The 19284-nt window shown below is 42.8% G+C and overlaps 1 protein-coding gene across 1 annotated transcript in view; it reads left to right on the top strand.

Annotated features, from left to right (window-relative positions):
* The first annotated feature begins 3045 nt into the window (after positions 1-3045).
* Positions 3046-19284, top strand: part of prkci (protein kinase C, iota) — a 38061-nt gene continuing 21822 nt past the window's right edge. The window contains exons 1-2 of the mRNA XM_084056609.1: positions 3046-3499; positions 18944-19065. Of these exons, the coding sequence (XP_083912735.1) occupies positions 3414-3499; positions 18944-19065 (208 nt within the window). The 5' untranslated portion in view covers positions 3046-3413. The remainder of the gene's footprint in view (positions 3500-18943; positions 19066-19284) is intronic.

The raw sequence follows: 19284 nt of genomic DNA on the forward strand, positions 1-19284 counted from the left end.
CCCCGGCAACACTGTCTGTCACAGTCAGTAGTAATGCGTCAGTAGCCTAGTAGTATACTGTCTAAAATGGAGATAAAAAAACAGACGGTATCCAGAGTATGGAATAAAAAAAACATCTTCACAGCAGCACCGCTTGGAGTGTGGGAGGACCTTCCACACACAGCAGGCGTAGAGGGATTTGATTATAAATCCATTCATTCGTCCATCGTCTTAAGGCTGAACAGACACATTTAAAAGGCATGGCTTAAGTTGCTCATCATCTCTTTTTGTTGGATCTTTTGCAGAGGAGACATTTGATTTATTGACCCCCCCCTCCCCCCATTGCTTTTGTGTGATATGGTATGATAAGCTAATTACAGGTTAATAACAGCAAATATAACTAGGAATAATAGGCCCACATAATAAGCATGATAATAAGAGGGACAGAGTATTTTATGAGGTGTGTGGGTGAACTTTAGGTAACAACTAGAATAAGTGCTCCTCGGAGCACAGGTCTCCGCCAGGTCAGGTAGGTTATTGTGGGCCAGCAATGTTCGGAATTCGCCAATCAGGATGGAACATGAAAAAAATCAGACGGATCTGTCTTGATCACTTGATGTGTACCGATTTGCGTGATATTTGGACCAAATTTTTAGGAGTAATCAGATTTTTTTTGTGCAAAAATTGGCCTCCTGGTGGCGCTATAATAAGGAAATGTTAAAAGGCTGGAATTTGTTCCTCAACATAGTGCGTTGAGGAATAACTTAGTGCAAATGTGCGTGCAAAGTTTCACCCCATTCAGTTCATGATTTGCAGCATTTTGTTCAAAACGGGCCACTCCTGCAAACTTTAGTTGGCAATCTTGATGGAAAATGAAATTCAAACAGATCCCTCTTGATCACATGACTATAGAGATCATGTGTACCGATTTGCGTGAAATTTTGATTAAATCTGAAGGAGTGATATCCAAAAATGTGTTTTACATAAGTCAGCCTCTGGTGGCGCCATCAGAAGGCAGATGTGAAAAATGCAGGTCCAGGTTTTTCCTTGGACTCTAAGTGCGCATATCAAGTTTTTTTTATAGGTAAACACACAAATTGGCATGTTATAGCACCACCATGAGGCTGATTTGAACATTTTCAAATGGCATTTCTTCCTTAGCCTAGTGGGAATGTGTGTGCAAAATTTCCCGGAAATCGCAGCTGCGTTCATGATTTGAGGCATTTTGTTCAAAATAGACCAATCCTGCAAACTTTGGAAGGCAAGCTTAGCCAATCAGGATGGAATATGAAAAATCGGACAGATCCGTCTTGATCACATGACTATCGAGATACTGTGTACCGATTTGCATGATGTATCGATGAAATCTGTCCAGTAATATAAAAAAATGTGTTTTGCAAAAATCGGCCTCCTGGTGGCGCTATAACAAGCCGATCTGAAACATTTGGGGCAGATGTTCAACAGACCTTGTATTGAACTGTACTTCCCTGTGCTTGTCTTTGCAAGCTGTTAATAAAGTATTCAATCAGTTAATCAATCAAACTCTGGCATCCAGTTTCGCTGCCAGAGATTAGCTGCTCGCAGACCGACAGATGGACGGACACACGGACAGACGGACAGGATGCAAAACATAGACGGATTTCCACGCGACGTCATCACAGAGCAGAATGCGCAATCTGCGCATGCTCGGGGGAAACGAATTGTTGCGCCGTTCACTCTGTTGTTATGTTCGGGAGTTAGATAGCCATAATTCTGCTATTATAGGCATAATAGGCATAATGCTGCTATTATATACAAACAGATCCAACTTCCGACAAATCATTTTTATTGAGTAAACAAGGTATTACAAACTGCATAATTTAATCTACTTTCATTAAACCCGGTGAAGATCATTTCTTTTATGAATGGACATTTGACCAGAGCTGCTGCGGGTAATGGCGCCCTCTATAGGCTTCCCCCTCCTCTGCGCGGTCATATCCTCTCATGTTTACTAACAGGAAACCTGTCTATAGTCTCTGCCACGCATTCGGCCTGGCGGAGACAATGATAGCTAATAATAGGCCTATTAACTTTAATATTGCTAGTACTCAATAGCTACCACATACGTGCAAGGCAGGCATTCAAGCCTCAATTATTCTTACTGGAAAAAAAATCTAATAAACAAGTAAAAGGAATAAAAAACATGTTGAAATAATAATGTCCAGAAGTGTCATGAACTCACACAAAGGTAACGCTTAACAACGCTCAACAGCACCATCCAGGGTCAGGTCCGCGAAGGACACGGCTCTCAGTTTCTGCATACTGTACACACTACAGTTTCTGTCAAACATGACAAATCCCACCTCCTCCTATCTCTGACTTGGTACGATCGGAATGCTGGCAATGGAAATAATCAACTTCCAAAATATGCAGATTCGATTACACGTTTAAGATATTATGATATATTCAAAGTGTTTAAAAAAACACACACAAATTGACACGATTTCACGAAATAATCCATATATCCTAAAATGATTTGAGGCTCAAATAATAATACATATTTTGTTTAAGTTATGCGGGATTGATGTCTCGTGAGTCGTGCCATTTTATACAGTCGATGGTCGTGCCCAAAAAAAGATCAACAATCCATGACGGCCACGGATATACAAATTTGACGCACGACACCGCCGTACGGCGATGTATTTTATGCGCACACTCCCCCCTCCTCTTTCTAACATTCCGACAATGGTCTCGCCCGTCGCCTAGCCTGGGCAGCATTCCATTTTCGGGTATATGATCCGGTCGGAAAAAAAGAAAAAGTGGCCGGATAGGCAGAACCGGAAAGACGTCTCACCCCAAAATAGGTCCGTGCTAATAAAATCCTTGATACGGAATTGTTTAGCTTATTTTTTAAATGTAAATGTGCGTGCACTATCCGGAGACTATTTAGCGTCGGTATTATCCCACGGGGAAATTCTATTCCATTTAAACCGCAAAACCGGATAGGCAGAACCGGAAAGAGGATTCTTTTTTCTTTTTTTTTTCAGTAGGCGTGGTCTAGACCGGATCATATGTTGTCTTCTGGAACGCAGACCAGGCTTTCCTCCGAGGTGGAAAGACTGGTGATGCGAGGTTACCCGTCGCCAGGCCTTTGCAGCAGCAGTAGTAGTAGCAGGGAGTTGCTTGGCGGAACCTCTCAAGTTTTCCCCACTACTTTTCCCCAATGTTTATTTTACTTCGCCGCTGCTAGGTCCCCTGTTTCGGGACGTTCTTGTCTCCGAGTCGGGTTGCTGTTATATCGCGGGGGATAGACACGAAACAAAGTGATTTAGCCAGGGCGTGGTGGTGGTACCTTAGTACACAGAAAACTAGTTCGCTCCCAGAACAAGCAGAAGGAAGGGGATTCATCCTCCCTCCTCCTCCATCATCATCCTCCAGTCCTCGGTGGCCGACCGATGATGCCGACGCTGCGGGACAGCACCATGTCCCACCCCGGGGAGAACCCCCACCACCAGGTCCGGGTCAAGGCTTACTACAAAGGGTGAGCAACAAAGCTACAACTTCCAACATTGTTATCCGTGCCCCTCCCGTCCTGCGGTGGTGTTTACGAGATGTTTTGTTGAGTTCTAATACATTGTAATAACCAGCAGGCTAACGTTAGCTAGCTATAGCGGCTAACCAGCCTTGCTAATGTGTTGGCTAGTAGCAGTAAAGCTAGTTGAACTTGTCCAGGCAGACAGGCGAGTCGGAAGTTAAAGGCTCGTTTATTTGAACACAAATGACGTCATTTTCATCTGAGAAAAAGAGTCTTGTGCATAAAAATACGTCATTTTCTGTCCGAGTGGCGTCAAAGTGTGTGTGAGCTCTAAAAGATAATGACACACATGTTGTTAAAGTTCCCTACTATGGTTGTCATTGTCAGCTTGCTGTGGTTAACTGGGTTGTGGAAGGAATGGTGATTAAACTTATGATCTCTAGTGAAGTCTCTGATCAGAGGCTTGTCACATTCCTGCAAAGCTTTCTGAGGTGGAACTTGGAAAGCTAACAGCTAACATGCTGGTGTTTCGGGGCTCTAACGTTACTGTTAATGCTATCTTGTATGTAACGTCAGCTTGCTAATGAATCGAGTTGTTTGGAACTAGTTATTGATTGACACAAGTTTCAAGTTTGGTCCCTTTCCTCTGTGTGACATAGTTCCTTCGTCAGACTGTCATTGCTCACGTCCGCATTCATATGATAATGATCAGTGGTCAATGTTGATGTGTTGTGATGCAGTTTCGGTGTAGTATTGGTAAGTTTCTTGCTTCTTAGTGATGGAAATGATTTGTCACCGCGTTCCGTCCAATTGACACTCCCTCTGGCTGCTGTCTCTGGCTGTCTCTGGGACTCCAGTTCATTGAAGACCGGTAAAACGTGTAGCACAAGTCAACCTTTGCCAGACCTGTTGTATTTCTCAGTCTTGTTATACACACACCCCGAACACTGCAGTGTCCCTGCATCATGGGTTTCCTGTTCACTGAGCAAAACATCCCAAGTATTTGCGAGATTGCTACAAAGGAATGTCAACTATGTAAAACATAAACAAAAAAAAACTATTGAAATGGAAAGGGTGTCTTCAGTTGGTCAAGTTTAAGTTGGTCGTTGGTATTATTATTTGCCATTTTTCAAAACATTTAGCAGTGAAATCTGGGCTGTAAGGAGCCAGGACAGGGGTTCTATAGAGGCTTAATTTGGGGCTTCTCTCTATTCATATTGTTCTGGTTAAATTGTGAAATTGTGCTTGTCAGATTTTGGAATTCCACCGCCTCTGTGGCTAGAGGAAGAAAGTGATAATTAACCGCCTTTAACTGATTTCAAATCATTCTAAACGGTATGGGCCAGTTTTCCAGGTGCATGTGTCTTGAATTTGATATGTTATTGGTACAACTATCTAGTAACATAAAACCTCCACATTATTATGTGGAGTTTTTTTTTAAAGTTTTTTGTGAATGCCAAATTGGCTAGTTTTGGGGACAGTGCCTTACTGGTTCATTCATTCAAGTCTATTGTCAGTGAGTGCCAACAGCAGTAGGCTCAGTCTTGTACTGTACCAACCCGTGTCACCCTCAGCCTGTCACTGGCATTGTTTTCATTTAGAGTTGATGAACACTGGTACTCAATAGGGACGGATGGTCCCTCACTGGCTGCGTCATTAGATCCCACAATATGGTGATACTGAAGTCAGTGGCACTAGCTGTTCCAATATGAAGGATGGGTAAAATGTCTGTGCAATTAAAACTTTCCCCTTCTTCAGGAGCCCATACATTTTATTTGGGTGGATAGATGTACACTAAAACTGCCAAGTTTTGAACTTGTTTTCATTCTTCCTTAATCCTTAGTTTTTAACGTTATTGGTTCTTAACTGATTTCACGCTGAGAGTGGACCCTAATTTTGCGTAGACCATCAGATCAAGACGGTGATATGAAAGTAAACTATGCCTTAACGATGTAATGTTCCAGTAGAAACAAATTGAATCAAAAAGTTGACTAAAAGGATGCTTCAATCAGTGTTTTTGTGGCGTGGCTCTGTAGGAGGCCGTCTATGAGATGGTTGGTCTGTCTCTCTGTCTAAAGCTAATCACACATGGATACGTCATATACGCTGGCCACATGATGTCTAGGGTCCGACATTAACAGGTGCCTGATTGCCCGGACCAAGTAACACACAATTGCGGGCAAGTGAAACCTGTCTAGACCTACCTGGTCAGCAAGTACCACCTGAGTATGATGTTTTGTTTTGATTTCAATTATTCTTGATTTCTCTCATCAGTTGTGGACACTGTCTGCCTTTTCAGAACCTTTTTTGCGTGAGGAGGCCTGCCACCGAAAGTGTGCCAGTTAACATGTCACCTGATCGTATTGGTGTGAGTGCAGGATGATCAATAGGCTACTCTCTACCTGCTGCATGTTCATCATTATTGCGTGTGTAGTGTACATGTGTACTTCGAAGCAACATGCCGAGTCACATGCAAAACTGATCTACAAACTGTCATACATGTATTACTGATGTAATTGCATTGTTAGCTTGTAGATCTCAGATGATGTCATTTGCAGGCAACGCAGAGTTTCATTCTTAAAGGGACAGTACTGCACCAGTGCTACCAGTGGAAAGTGTGGACTGGAGCCCTGCTGAGCATGTCTGATCTGAAATGACTATTGATTGATTTGATAGGTTCAGTTTCTTCTTGCCATATTGCTTTTACCTGTCCACGCTTCAAATACGTAAATATTTGGAACTTGGAACCAATATTCATCTACAATTAAGTATGACTAATATAAATAAACATTTTTTAAGAAGCTCATGTTCTGTAGTGTTTTACACACAATCAACAGGCAATGGATTTGTATATTGTGAGAGAAATCTACGTGCTGCACTGCCCACAACAGTACACCTAGGCAGGCAAGTAGACGTTTGCATCATTTGAATCATTACTAGTGTCACAGATGCAAATAAATATTGTGTTACATGAAACAGATGCAGTCACTATATAGTGTGTGTCCTCAAGAAGCAACCTAAATGTCTCTATTGAGACCAATCGAATGCCATGCCTATAGAAACAACCCCTCATTAATATGCTAATTTGCCACGCCATTCAGAATTCCCCCCCAAAAAATGACAACAAATCAAAATAAAACCTTCACACACCCGTATCACTATGGCAAGAGGCAATATTAGACTTATTAGATGGAATTATGCCTTATCAGGGCTAAAAAATATATATATAAATGAATTGCAATGTAAATAATAACCTAGTTTTGCCATAATGTCACAATGTAGGTAGTGATATAATAAAGGTTGTGTTCTGTGCAAACATTATTGAATGGCGTGCGAGAACGCTGTCATACTCATAATGTTGTTACATTGGCCACTGCGCCTAGAAGAAAAACTCAACTTGGTATACTTCATGAAGCCGATCTACAAACCCACAACGCGTCACGGATTCGAGAGATGGCTGTATTTGCCATGGGACACCGCTGTTCAGCGAAGCATAATTTAGGCAAAAAAAGACACAAAACTGTAATTTTCCAGAGGGAATAGCCTAGGGAGTGCATCGTGAACACACACACACACACGCACGTGTGCGCAGCTGCTGGACTCCTCTTTCATGTGTTAGTTAGTTCTGTTCTGGCTGTCACATGGGTCTGTTGTCCAATCAGAGCCTGACTGCAGCCATGCATATTTGTGCATGCCAGGTGTTTATGCATGTATTTGAAGAGGATTTGATTGGCGAGTCTTTTAGTGATGTTACTCCTAGTGTATGAATGTAAATCAGTCATCAGGGAGTGCTGTTCTTTTGAAGGTCTAAATCCATATTAATGCTTAGAGAAATGCAGAGTGGCAAAAAACACCAGGATTTTCATGGATAAGCTCCATGCCATCCCAGCATGAATAACACCCATTTAAAAAAAACTCAGATTATGCATCTTTAACACTGGACCCTGAAGATCCACAAGCAGCCATGCTGATCTCAAGATCCACATGATCAGATTGATTTCTCAACCAAAATATTCAGAACTTCTGAGTTATCATGGAAAAACAGAAGAACATTGCATTATTTTAAGTACACTGGTGATGGGCACAGCCAGGCTGAATTTTTAAAGTGGTCGGCTTTCACTCATGCAGCTCCCTGATCAGCTGTTTTGGCCCTGCAGTTTTAAATTCAGGGCAATGAGGTGCTCCTTTATGCCACCCATAAAAGCAGAGTCACTCAACCACTTTTCAGAGAGAGTCAGTTCAGTTGGCACAGACTGTGTCAAATTGTGAGAGGTTCGACTTCAGCAGTGTGCCCTATTGCAATTTGGTATCATTGCAGAACAGAAGTACATTTAAACACCAGCTCACAGCAGGCCACATTGAATTGATCAGCATCATTTATATGCAGGCTTGATCAAAAGTCGTTGGGGCCGTATCTGGCCCACAGGCCTTGAGTTTCACATGTGATCTACAGTATGGAGATAGTGGCTAAGTGCTGGCAGCAACAAGCACAAACCAGGATCTCTTCTCTTATAAGTCGACTGAAGTTGGGATATCAGTTCAGTTGGGTGAAAGGTGTGAAACAGTTGCTGAATGCAGCTCTCTACATTACACACTGCACAGGTATGGTGCTAAAATTAGAGGTTGACGTTTGCTTAACAACAAACACATGAACATGCCTGGATGCTATAAACTTTGGGGCTTATAGCATTGATACTGTACTCGCATGAATTCAAATAATTTGCATGGCTATTTGCCCCTTTGGGCACAAGCCTTGCACTCCGAAGTCAACCAGTCATCCAACTTTATAATCATCATCATCATCATCAATTGATAATATAGTCTATTCTTTCTGACTATTCATTGTCCCATGAGTTTGTTGGAGAATGAGCATGAGCTTGAAAGGGCTCCTTGCAAAGCTAAACAGCCAACTAGAGAGCTCTACCCCAGTTCCTCTCTCATTTCTTGTTTGTGTTTCACATATCACGTCACTTAAGCTTTTATACCTACTAGCTACTACAGTAAATGGTTAGGTAAATATCAAAGTAATTTGTCAGTACCTTTTTGAAGAACATGGTTTACACACAGCCCGGGCAGTAACCCACAAGAAGAGTTCCTGGTCAGATCCTTGTCACATGTTAAGATAGTGTATGAATGAGTCAGATATCCAGACCCCCCCCCCCATAATTATTTCTTTGTTGCACCTGGATAGTGGATACCTATAAAGTAGCGCTTTGGGTTTTTCTGCCAAATCCAAAACAACTCAGACTAGGAAGGCATGTTGTTTGGCAGGAAACTGGGATTACACTGGCTCGCCTGAGTAGTTCAGCCCTTTACCTTCTTTGTAAGGACCAGCACATCATTTTTCAATGGAGCCGCTGTCTGCATCAGTACTCTAAGGCTGTGCTTTGTAAGAGAAGCGACCCTGGTCTTGTGCTTGTTACTCCCAGCACTCACTTATCCACTATGTCCATACTCTAGATCACGTGTCAAACTCAAGGCCTGCGGGCCAGATACAGCCCCCATAACCTTTGAATCAAGCCCGCATATAAATTAAATTGATCGATTCAATGTTACCTGTGAGTTGGTGCTTAAATTTACTTCCGTAACGAAACCAAATTGCAATAGGGTGCTACAGCTGCTACAGCCCAACACTTTTACACATTCTGTGCCAACTGATTCTCTCTGAAAAGTGTTTGAATGACGTTGCTCTTATGGTGGCAAATTAAGGAGCACCTCATTGCCCTGAATTTAAAACTGCAGGGCAGGAAGCAGGCAGCTGATCAGGGAGATGCGGGAGTGAAATCAGCCTCCTTTCAAACAGCGCGCTTAACGGCAGGGCACCAAGCTGTATCTTTTAAACTGTAAACAGCACTTTACAAGTACTAGATTGAAGCTGATGACAAGTTATTGGAACTGTGGCGCGCCAGATGTGTCAAGGCAACTTTGCTGACTTTCCAATCTGCCAGTCAAGTCAGCAGCACAATCACCACCACTTTCCAGAGAGATGTATATGCTCAAAAACTGATCACATGAGCTGAATCCAGCAGGAGATTTGGTGATTTTCACGCACATTTGCACTCACAAAGTAACACAAATGTGCCCACACACACCTCGACTTACAGATCATGTCAAACTGATCAGACAATGAGTTTTAGGACTATTGTTATTGTTACATTCCCGACATGCACATTATCTACTGTGTGCATTAGGCCTATACTGGGTGATGTATTGCTTGCACCCCATACCATCTCTCACTATGCCCTATATGAGCATTCTTTGTGTGTAGTACGTGTGTAGTAGCTATGACTATGAGCAGCTCTGTCCTCCACCTCAGCAGGAGTGCATGTCGCTGCTGCTTTGGTGTGCTGAGAGGAGCCAGGCTCCCTCCCCACTCGCATGGTGGGGGGTGGGGGGGGATACGTTGCCCGGAGGCGGGAGCATCCTCCAGTCTTGGAGCCGTTGTTCCGTTCACCCTGACCCGCTGTCTTACTGGGAGGGATGGTGTCGGGGTGCGACACAGGGCGGTTGAGGCGAAGGTCTTTGTGAGTTGCAGTTAACCCATTAAAACTGGTAAAGCATCTGTGTTTGTGTCTGTTATACTTTGGCTATTCAAAATAGCAGATACACAAGCTCATAGCGGGCCACTTATTGCCGCGCTACGAGCTTGCAGATCTGCTATTTTTGAAAAATCGTGAAAATGTGTGCACATTTTTGAATATATATATATAAATATATAAATATAATTTTAAAGCAAACATGTTTCTGGGAGTCAATGGAACAAAATCATTTGAGACGGGGGCCGGCCGCCCAAATACATTACATATAATTTTGGCGGTCCTTGTCATGAAAAAGTTTGAGCACCACTGACCTAGAAACATGTTTTTCAGAAAACTGATTTAGAAGACATTTGTAGAATCGGCCTCAGGTCTTAATGCGTTAAGCAGGAGAGCGTGCACATCGTGTGTTTTATGTACGTATGACTGAGTTTATATGTCTTTGTATGTGTGCATGAACGTGTGTTTGTGTGTGTGTGTGTGTGTGTTGGAAGTGTATGTGTGTGCATGTGTATGGGGCATACCCCATGCTTTGCAGCGGTGACAGAGAGATGAATGGTCCTAGGTGTGTGCAGTAGCCCACGGAGGCACCCTGACCTCCCTTCTCCCGTGCTTGAGCGCTCACCGGTGACAAATGGCCTCTCACTGGGCAGATGGGGCTACCGTACCCTGCTCATGGTGGTTGAGATGCTTTGGGGCCCATCACTAGCCCCCATGCCTCTTTAATTTAGCTATAACAAGCCTTTCCAGTAGGAGAGTGAAGCGAAGAATGCCAGGTCTGCGTGGAATGCTACGTCCCTCCTTCTTGCTCACTTTGCAATAAGCTGCTCTTAGCGAACTGCACAATCCTTCTGCCTGAGTCACCCGGACAAATCCCACGGCCTGGTTTCCCGTATCCATTTTAGTTTTCTGATGATTTATTTTTACAGTGTGGCACTCAAGGGGTCATCCGTCCAAAGCAGTGGTTCCCAACCTTTTCTGGATCAGGGCCCACTTGGAAATCTTTGAAGCGTTAGCAGCCCACCCATCTGACCAGCCATTCGGCTGCCGCGTTATGTGGTCAGATGTGTGGGCCACGTGCATTTACAGAGCATGTTTATTGTATTCCGCCTTGGAGCAATGGAACGAACATAGTATACTTAAAGTTCCTATATCGGTATCACAAAGAAAACATTTTTTTCTTCCAAGACTTCTAAAGAAAAAATACCATGACATTGTTTTTACATTATTTGTTTATATTGTTGTTTTATTTTGTTATTGAAATCTTGCCAATTATATTTGGGGGCCCACCGGTGAGCCACGGCCCATAGGTTGGGAATCGCTGTATGTACGTACTGTATGTATGTATGTCCCCAACAACAACATTTCCCAGATATGGAGGTGACTGACGTCATATTGATGATGTCCGTCAATCTTGCCCATCCTTTGAAGTTTGAAGTTCCAACTTCCATGCATTTGCAGTTGCCATTTCATTTACTAAGCTAACTGAAGGTGTCCAGTAAACATGCACAACAACAACCTAGAGTGTGTATAGTTGAACGGTATGGCTCATCGCCTTAAATTTGACCGATCGGGTACTGCGTTTCAGCCCGTTTATTTTGCTGTTTTCAGCACCAAATGTGCAGACGGTGATACACAAACAGACAGCCTCATTACAATGGTTTCATACTTATTTCAGGTATCTTGATTAATAATGTCAGTAACTAATTTATAATATCATGCAGAACTAGAAAACTCCAGGTGCCTGGCCTTTAATAGACTGATGTTGAAAAAGAAATGCATGCGTCACAATCACTCCTTCGCCCTGCTGCAAACAGTGATGTGCTTATATTTACCTTTCCTTCCTTCATTGCATAATAACATTGAGTTATGCAATGAGATCAAAACTGTGATTGGCCAGGAGGATGCCGGATCCTTCATGCCGGCCAATGTACTGAATCACCTCAAAGGAATCGATGCTAATGGATAAACTGATATAGCTCATGATTACAATAATGTTGTTTGTGGGTTACATAGTCTGCTGGCTTTAACGTCACAATCATTCCAGTATGTTCCTTTAAGCACTAGGCAGGGAGTTCCGCAAGTTTTGCAGTATTCAGATAAGATCAGAAGTAAGGTCTGCGTTTGACAAGTTGCTACCTGGTCTCTCATACATAAGTGCAGATTTAGACCCTCTGTACGGTATATTATTAAGAAATTGCTGTTAACCACTTTCAACCTGGTGTCCCTATTTTCTGCATGTCATTATAGGCATACATTTTCAAACGCTATTTGGATTTCAATACAATTATCAGCCAATTACTGTATACTCATTAGGATATTATAACATTAATTGTTTTTCTCACTGCAGGGAGTCTTGACTCATAATAGTCATGTCACTCCATCTATTCCTAAAGCTTACAGTATCACCATGGTCCAGCTTGTCCTTTTCACCTGGGACATAATTGCTGTCCACCTGAACTCTTTCATGGTTGTGTGTCCCTGGTTCTCCTGAGGATGACATAACTGATTCCCTTTAATTACAGAGCAGTGAATTTTCACTCCTAACCCGTTTTCTGCGGTTTAAAAAAACATTTGTCCATTCAGTCCAGCTTCCAAGTGGCTTAAAGGCACTTACACACGATGGACATATTTTTAATAAAGCAATAAAGCGATGAAATCTTTATTCAGAACTAATTTTACTGTGAATTAATGCTTCAACCTGAATGTGCCATCAACTATGCGAATAGCTTAGAGGCAAAATACTCTGTGGTGAGAACAGTACCAGTACCAAACTCAGTAAATGATGCTAAATAATGCTGAGATTTTCTGTTGCAGCTTCTTTACTTTTATGCTGCACTGTTTGACTCCTCTCTTCCTCTCTCTACACTCTAAAATGTTGTTCCAACACTGATTTTCATAGTCTCATCATATCATGAGTCTGGACAGACAATGACGGATGTAAATTGCAACTGGTTGGCAGAGGCATATAACCGCAATGCAGTATATCTAGTTACACATGACACAGAGGGAGCATGAGTATGTTAACTGTAGGGATGTCCGATTTTATCGGCCTCCCGATATTATCGGCCGATATTAGCATAAAAATTGATATCGGGAAAATATCGGTATCGGTTTTTGAAAAAAAAAAATTTTTTTTTTTTTTTTTTTTTTTTTTTTTGCTTTATAAATAAGTTACAGGAGTTCTTACTGTATATGGTGTGTGTGATATGAAATTTGAGCTTACCCTAATCACAATAATCCCCGCATATATCGGTATCGGTTGATATCGGTATCGGTAATTAAGAGTTGGACAATATCGGTATATCGGTTATCGGTAAAAAAGCCAATATCGGACAACCCTAGTTAACTGCTTAATTGTTTGTATCATGTCAGTGTTTCCCCTTGGATGAAGTTGTAACTGTGACGCGGAGGTAGCCTGATTATCAAACTGAATAATCAGTCTGACATTGGCTCCAGTGTAGGCGATTACAAGGGGGAGGGGATTGGAACTTCCTTAAACCAATTAGAATTGGTTTAGAATTTCCCTAAACCAATCACAAGGGATCCCCACCCCCACCTCCGACTCTCATTAGACAATACATTTTTGTACTGAATAAATCCTAGGTTCACATTACAACACCAGACCAAGAGAGGCAGTCCCCTCCACAGAGAGTGGGCGCACTGGGCGGGGTCTATGGTCTGGAACCAGGCTAGCGCGGAGGACCTCTCGTGCGCACTGCATCTCTTTGAGATTGACAGTGTCGCGGAGTCGCAGACAGTGGCTATTTACAACCACGAACAGCAGCTAAAGTCCTTGTTTTCTTCTTGTCTGTCTGTCTTATCAGTACCCCCCTGGTCCAAACGACACCACTGACCGCTTTCTTTTTCGGATACACAAGGATTGACGCTGAAACGTGTCTGTGTATGCCCGTGCCTTATTAATTAAAAAGTACCAGAAGGACTTCAGAGTGCTGGCTATTCTTTGTTAAATACATTGTGAGCCATGCACCAGATGAATGGTCTGAGAGTGCTCGTTTTTGTTTCTACCGCTTTCTTTTTCTCCCAAATGAAGTCAAGTCAGTGTGGGTCTTTCGGGCGGTCCCATGGATGGTTATTGACTGCCATACCTACTATTGAGCTCGATCCAACACCAAAAACAGCAGATCAACTTACTCACCGTCGTTGCATGCATCCTACTATTGAACAGCAAAATCCGCTTTGAAATCATCTTAGAAAAGCTATACAAACATAGCATGTAAAACAAAACACATTCCAGCCAACGGTCAAGCATAAACCTGTGACCCATAGAAAGGTGTTGCCCTAGGGGAGCTGTTTCACAGGAGACCCATAGACTCAGGAGACCTGCATGAATATAGGCTCGCCAAATTCATACACTATACTTGTGTATCAAAATAATAATTTTCATAAGAATTAAGCTGTGACGGGCCAATTCAAGAAGTGGCGGGCCTCCACAGTGAAATGCATATAGGGGAAACACTGCATGTTGTCCACCTGCATGAAAGTATATGTTTTTGTTATTCAGGTCATACAAGAGTAAAATGATTGCTTTTTGGCTCTTCAACATTGGAGCAAATGTGAGACGTCTAGTGTTACATTTAAAAATTATATTATATAGTTATTCCTTCTTAATTAAAAAAATAAATAATGAAATGTAACTCCAGAACTTAAGCCAACTCAAAGAACACGCTTCTTCTCTAGTCTTCCCCCACAGTGAGGAAAAATAGGTGATGAAAAGAATTGCAGAAATCAACATTGAAATCAACATCTATATAGCCAGTGTCTGGTTCTCATGAAACTCACAGACTAGTTAGTAAGAACAATCCAGACGTAAATCATACTACAATTGCAGTGTTCAGTCAGATAGCTAGATGGATAGATAGATACATTGTGTAGATAGAGATATAGATAAACTCTAGATATAGATATCATGCTGCCTTACTATTGGCATACTTTGACCCCACTCTGTTACCCACCTGGATTTTCTGCTAGCGCTGTCAGTAACCATTAGCTAAGCTCTGTATCGGTGTCAGAGAGAGTGTTTGTTTGACAGAGCAGCAGGTAAACTTTAACTACAGTGTAGTAGCCACAAGGAGTGTCAACAACAGCCACAGCTCGGGTCCAGTTACACTGACGTACTCGCACAGCAAGTATCCTGTTGGCATTAATACACTCTCTGTGCTCTCTGCGGACAGCGTGAGGCAACTCTGTGTGAGTGTGTTTGTGTCTGTGTATGTAAAAATGTCTCTGTATTCAACCTTCTATGTACAGTATGTGTGTTTGTGCACACGTGTGTGGGTTCCGTGGTCTCCATATATACATGAATTAAACATGTGTGTGTGTATCAGTGTGCGTTTGTGTCGCTCTATCAGCGTTGCCAGATTTTGCGGGAGAAATAAGCAACCAGGTATATGAAAACAAGCCCAAAAGAAGCGACTAATAGGCCACATGAGCACTCTAAACCTATATGGCATCGGCTATTTGAAAATAGCCTATCTACAATGGGTTATGAGCTTGTAGATCTGCTATTTAAAGAAGAAAAAAAAACGTGCAAAAAAGTGACAAAATGTGGAATATTTCTGAAACATTTTAACAACACAAATCTGGTATGGGGGGTTCCTGTCCCTGGCACAAAATACCAACTACCAATATTTACAAGCAACTTCGGAGAAAAACAAGCCCAAAGTCACTTATAATAAGCAGACCTGGTAAGACTGCTCTCTATCTCCCACTGCGCTTATCAGGCCAGGCGGCGGTTTTGCAGGAAGCAGACCTGCCGTCTCAGCCTGAGAACAGAGATCCGACTGTGGGAGCCAGAGTGACAGAAAGCACACCCTTTACTCCTACTCTCCACTCCCCCACCATCAGCACTGATTAACACCAACGGATGCAGGGAGAGAGAGAGCGAAAACAAATGAACAAGGGAGGACAAGAATGAGAGAGCAAGAATCTGTGAGTGTGGATCGAGAGAATTAAAAAAAAAGAAACCTCACCGGGTGAGAGAGAGAGAAAGAGAGAGAGGGAGGTGAAGTGAGTAAGATTATTAAAAAAAAGGGAAGGAGTAATGAAAAAGCAACAGAGAGAGAGAGGGAGGAGAGAATTCAAGGTAGAGAAGGAGTAGGTTTGTTCTTGACCAGAAACACTTTTCTCCTTCCCGGAATTTGGAATCCCTTCCAGGGCAGAATGCTGCATTACTATGATGGCAAACTGTGATATCAGAAACGCATTATCGGACCAACACTGGCCGCAGAGTAATGACTTATTCTTTTTATAGGCTCCTATAAATCACCTGTGTGTGTGTGTGTGTGTGTGTGTGTGTGTGTTCTCTCCTGGCAAGGACTGGACCTCCACTGACCTTACACTCCCAGTGTTTGATATGGCCTTGTGCAGGAGATGTCTGTGTGTGTATGTTTGTGTGAGAGAGAGACTCCAGGTGCTGTTCTGTTGAGTTCCTCTATATACTAATAAAGTCCTACAGTCAATTGGGGTGAGGGACGCTCTTGCCAGCAGCAGTAAAAAGAGAGAGGGTTATGCCCTCTCTCTCTGTCAACCTTTCTCTTTCACTCTCCAGTCCGCTTTGTGTCTATCTATGTCTAACCCAGACATAAATCCATGTACTACTGGACTGTATACTGTATAGTTCTTCTGTGCACAAGTTCAAGGTTCTTATTATCACATGCACTTACAATACAGCCGTGGCAACATTGCAAACAGTGCAATTCTTGTACTTGGAGCCTACTCTGCTGTGTGACTATGACTAGGGATGGGTACGAGAACCGGTGCTAATTTGGTACAGATTCTTGATTGGTCAGAACCGATATGCCAAAAACTCCTGTACAAATCAATGCTGCTGTCGGTATTAGACAAGTCACTCCATTCTAAAAAGTGTTTAACAAACACAGACTTTACTGGAGTGGGCCGCTGAGGCCGAGGTATGTTTGAAAATGCATTTGAACCAGTTTCTATTTGCTGTCTGAGAAAACGTCTGCATCCGCAATCGATTAAGTGGATAGTCTCCTCTCGCTCGGTTCCTCCGGTCCCTGTTGGTTCACAGTACACACACGGCAGCCACCACAGTATAACATTAGAAGGCAGACACGGACCCAATTTCACACAGCGTTTTATCCACCGCTTTTCGTTGTTAGATAACACTAAATCTGTAAAGCCAGATTTTTATTCATGATGGTGTCGAAAATAGCAGCTCAAGATCAGCTCATCGCATCACACGATTTAACATCACGGACGAATGTGATATACAAACTTTACCCTGCATATTTTGCACTGCACTGTTTTGTCATCTAGTTTTGTCAAAATCTTCCCATCACACTCACAATTTGGCAGCAGCTTCAGGAAAATGAAACTCCAGGCGCACAGATGCACACACTGTTTTCCTCCCCTGTTGTAAAGCAGTAGCTACTGTAGGTTTTTATTTTGAACATTTTGAAATGGCTATTTTTGAAAACAGGAAGGTTTTTGAATGTCTTTGAATATTGACAGTAAAAAGTACATACATTAAATACATTTCAAATGAAATCCACTCAAATTTGTTATAGCATTTTTTATTTCTATTTTAAAATTTGATTATAGCACTAATCAAAAATGTAATCGAAAAGCGATTTATCGTCCCTAGTTGTTTGTACTGTATGTATCACAATTCTCAAAAGTCACTGCAGCAGTGGAGATAAAGTGAACAGTGCAGTTGCTGTATAATGTGGATGCACATGTGCCAGTATATGTCACTGTCTTCCTCACCTCACTCACTCGTCTTTCTCTCTTCTCCACTTGCCCTTTGTTTGTACCGCCCACACCCCTGAGACGCCTAGGCTCAGACCTCTTGTTGCCATAAGACCTGTAAAACTGTGTGTGTGTGTGCGCCATGTCTGCCCCCTCCCTCGGCTCACACTTGTTAACACACAGTTGCGGAGCCAGAGGGCAGGGAGCAGAGAGGACATCAATCCTGCTGCTGGCCAGGGGTCGCCCTCAGAGGAGAGATGATGAGGGATAGATGATCGAGTCCAGTGGGGATGATATTCTCACTCACCTACTGCTAGACATTGTGGATAGATAACCCGGCACGCACTGGTGTGTGTTAGAGAGAGTGATTGCCCGTCTGTGTCTCTGTTTGTGTCTCTGTTGGTGTGTGTGCATGCGTTTGTGTGTGGGTGCTGTGTGGTGATGGATGAGGGTGGTTGCGTGCGGCCGAGCGTTTGTTGATTAAGCGTAAGGCATGCTGCTCCCCTCTGTTCCACTGCTCTCAAGTAACCAAGTGGTCTACAGTGTCTTTCTTTCTTTCTCTTTTTCTTTCTGCTTTTCTTTCTCTTTCTTTCTTTCTTTCTCTCTCACTCCTTCTGCCTCTCGCTCTGTCGCTCTCCTGTGTGTGTGTGTGTGTGTGTGTGTCTCTCTCTCACACACACCCACCACCATCGTGCTGCGTAGATGAATAGACCGATACAATGTGTCAGACGAGAGTCTGTGAGTCACAGCGTTGTTTGAACAGGCTCCTGGCTCCCATTCACCTTGCTCTCTCTCGGGTCTCTCCATTGAACGTCGGGCACTCTGGAGCCTCTTAGTAGTTGGAAAGAAGGCAAATTTACTGCAGTTTAGCTTGACGTTCAAGGTTAGAAGGTCAGTGGTAGGATACTGTTTTCTTGTATTCACTTCTGCTAAAACCATATTCCCCGATCCCTTATTTAACTCAATGAATGAATGCATTATTCATAACGCCATAAAATGATTTTGTTTTTCATGAATGTGCCATTGTGGACATCACATCTTCTCTTCAAGTTTAATGAAGGCACTGCTCCATTTCCACGATAAAATTGTTTTCATGAGCAACGTTTCAAAACATAACATGTATTTTTTTAATCTGCCACACAGTTAATTAACATTCAGAACTGTCTGTTTTTCTGTGCAGGGACATCATGATCACCCACTTTGAGCCGTCCATCTCATATGAGGGCCTGTACGGGGAGGTGAGGGACATGTGCTCCATGGACAACGACCAGCTCTTCACTATGAAGTGGATCGATGAGGAAGGTATGCCTCCCCTCCTCCCTCCCACTGTCCAACTATCTGTCTAAAAGCTTTCTACACACTGGACACAGCATCCATAGGGGGCACCGTGTGCTACAAATATTAGTCTTGTGTAGCTAGACTATCAGAGATCGTTGCCTACTGATACGTCTAGTAACATCTGAATCGGGTTGCCTGTATTTTTGCCTTCCAAAACTAGTGGCAGGGGCCTAATTTCTTACA

The sequence above is a fragment of the Gymnoscopelus microlampas genome, assembly GCF_963454915.1.
Source record: "Gymnoscopelus microlampas genome assembly, chromosome: 5".
NCBI lineage: Eukaryota > Metazoa > Chordata > Actinopteri > Myctophiformes > Myctophidae > Gymnoscopelus > Gymnoscopelus microlampas.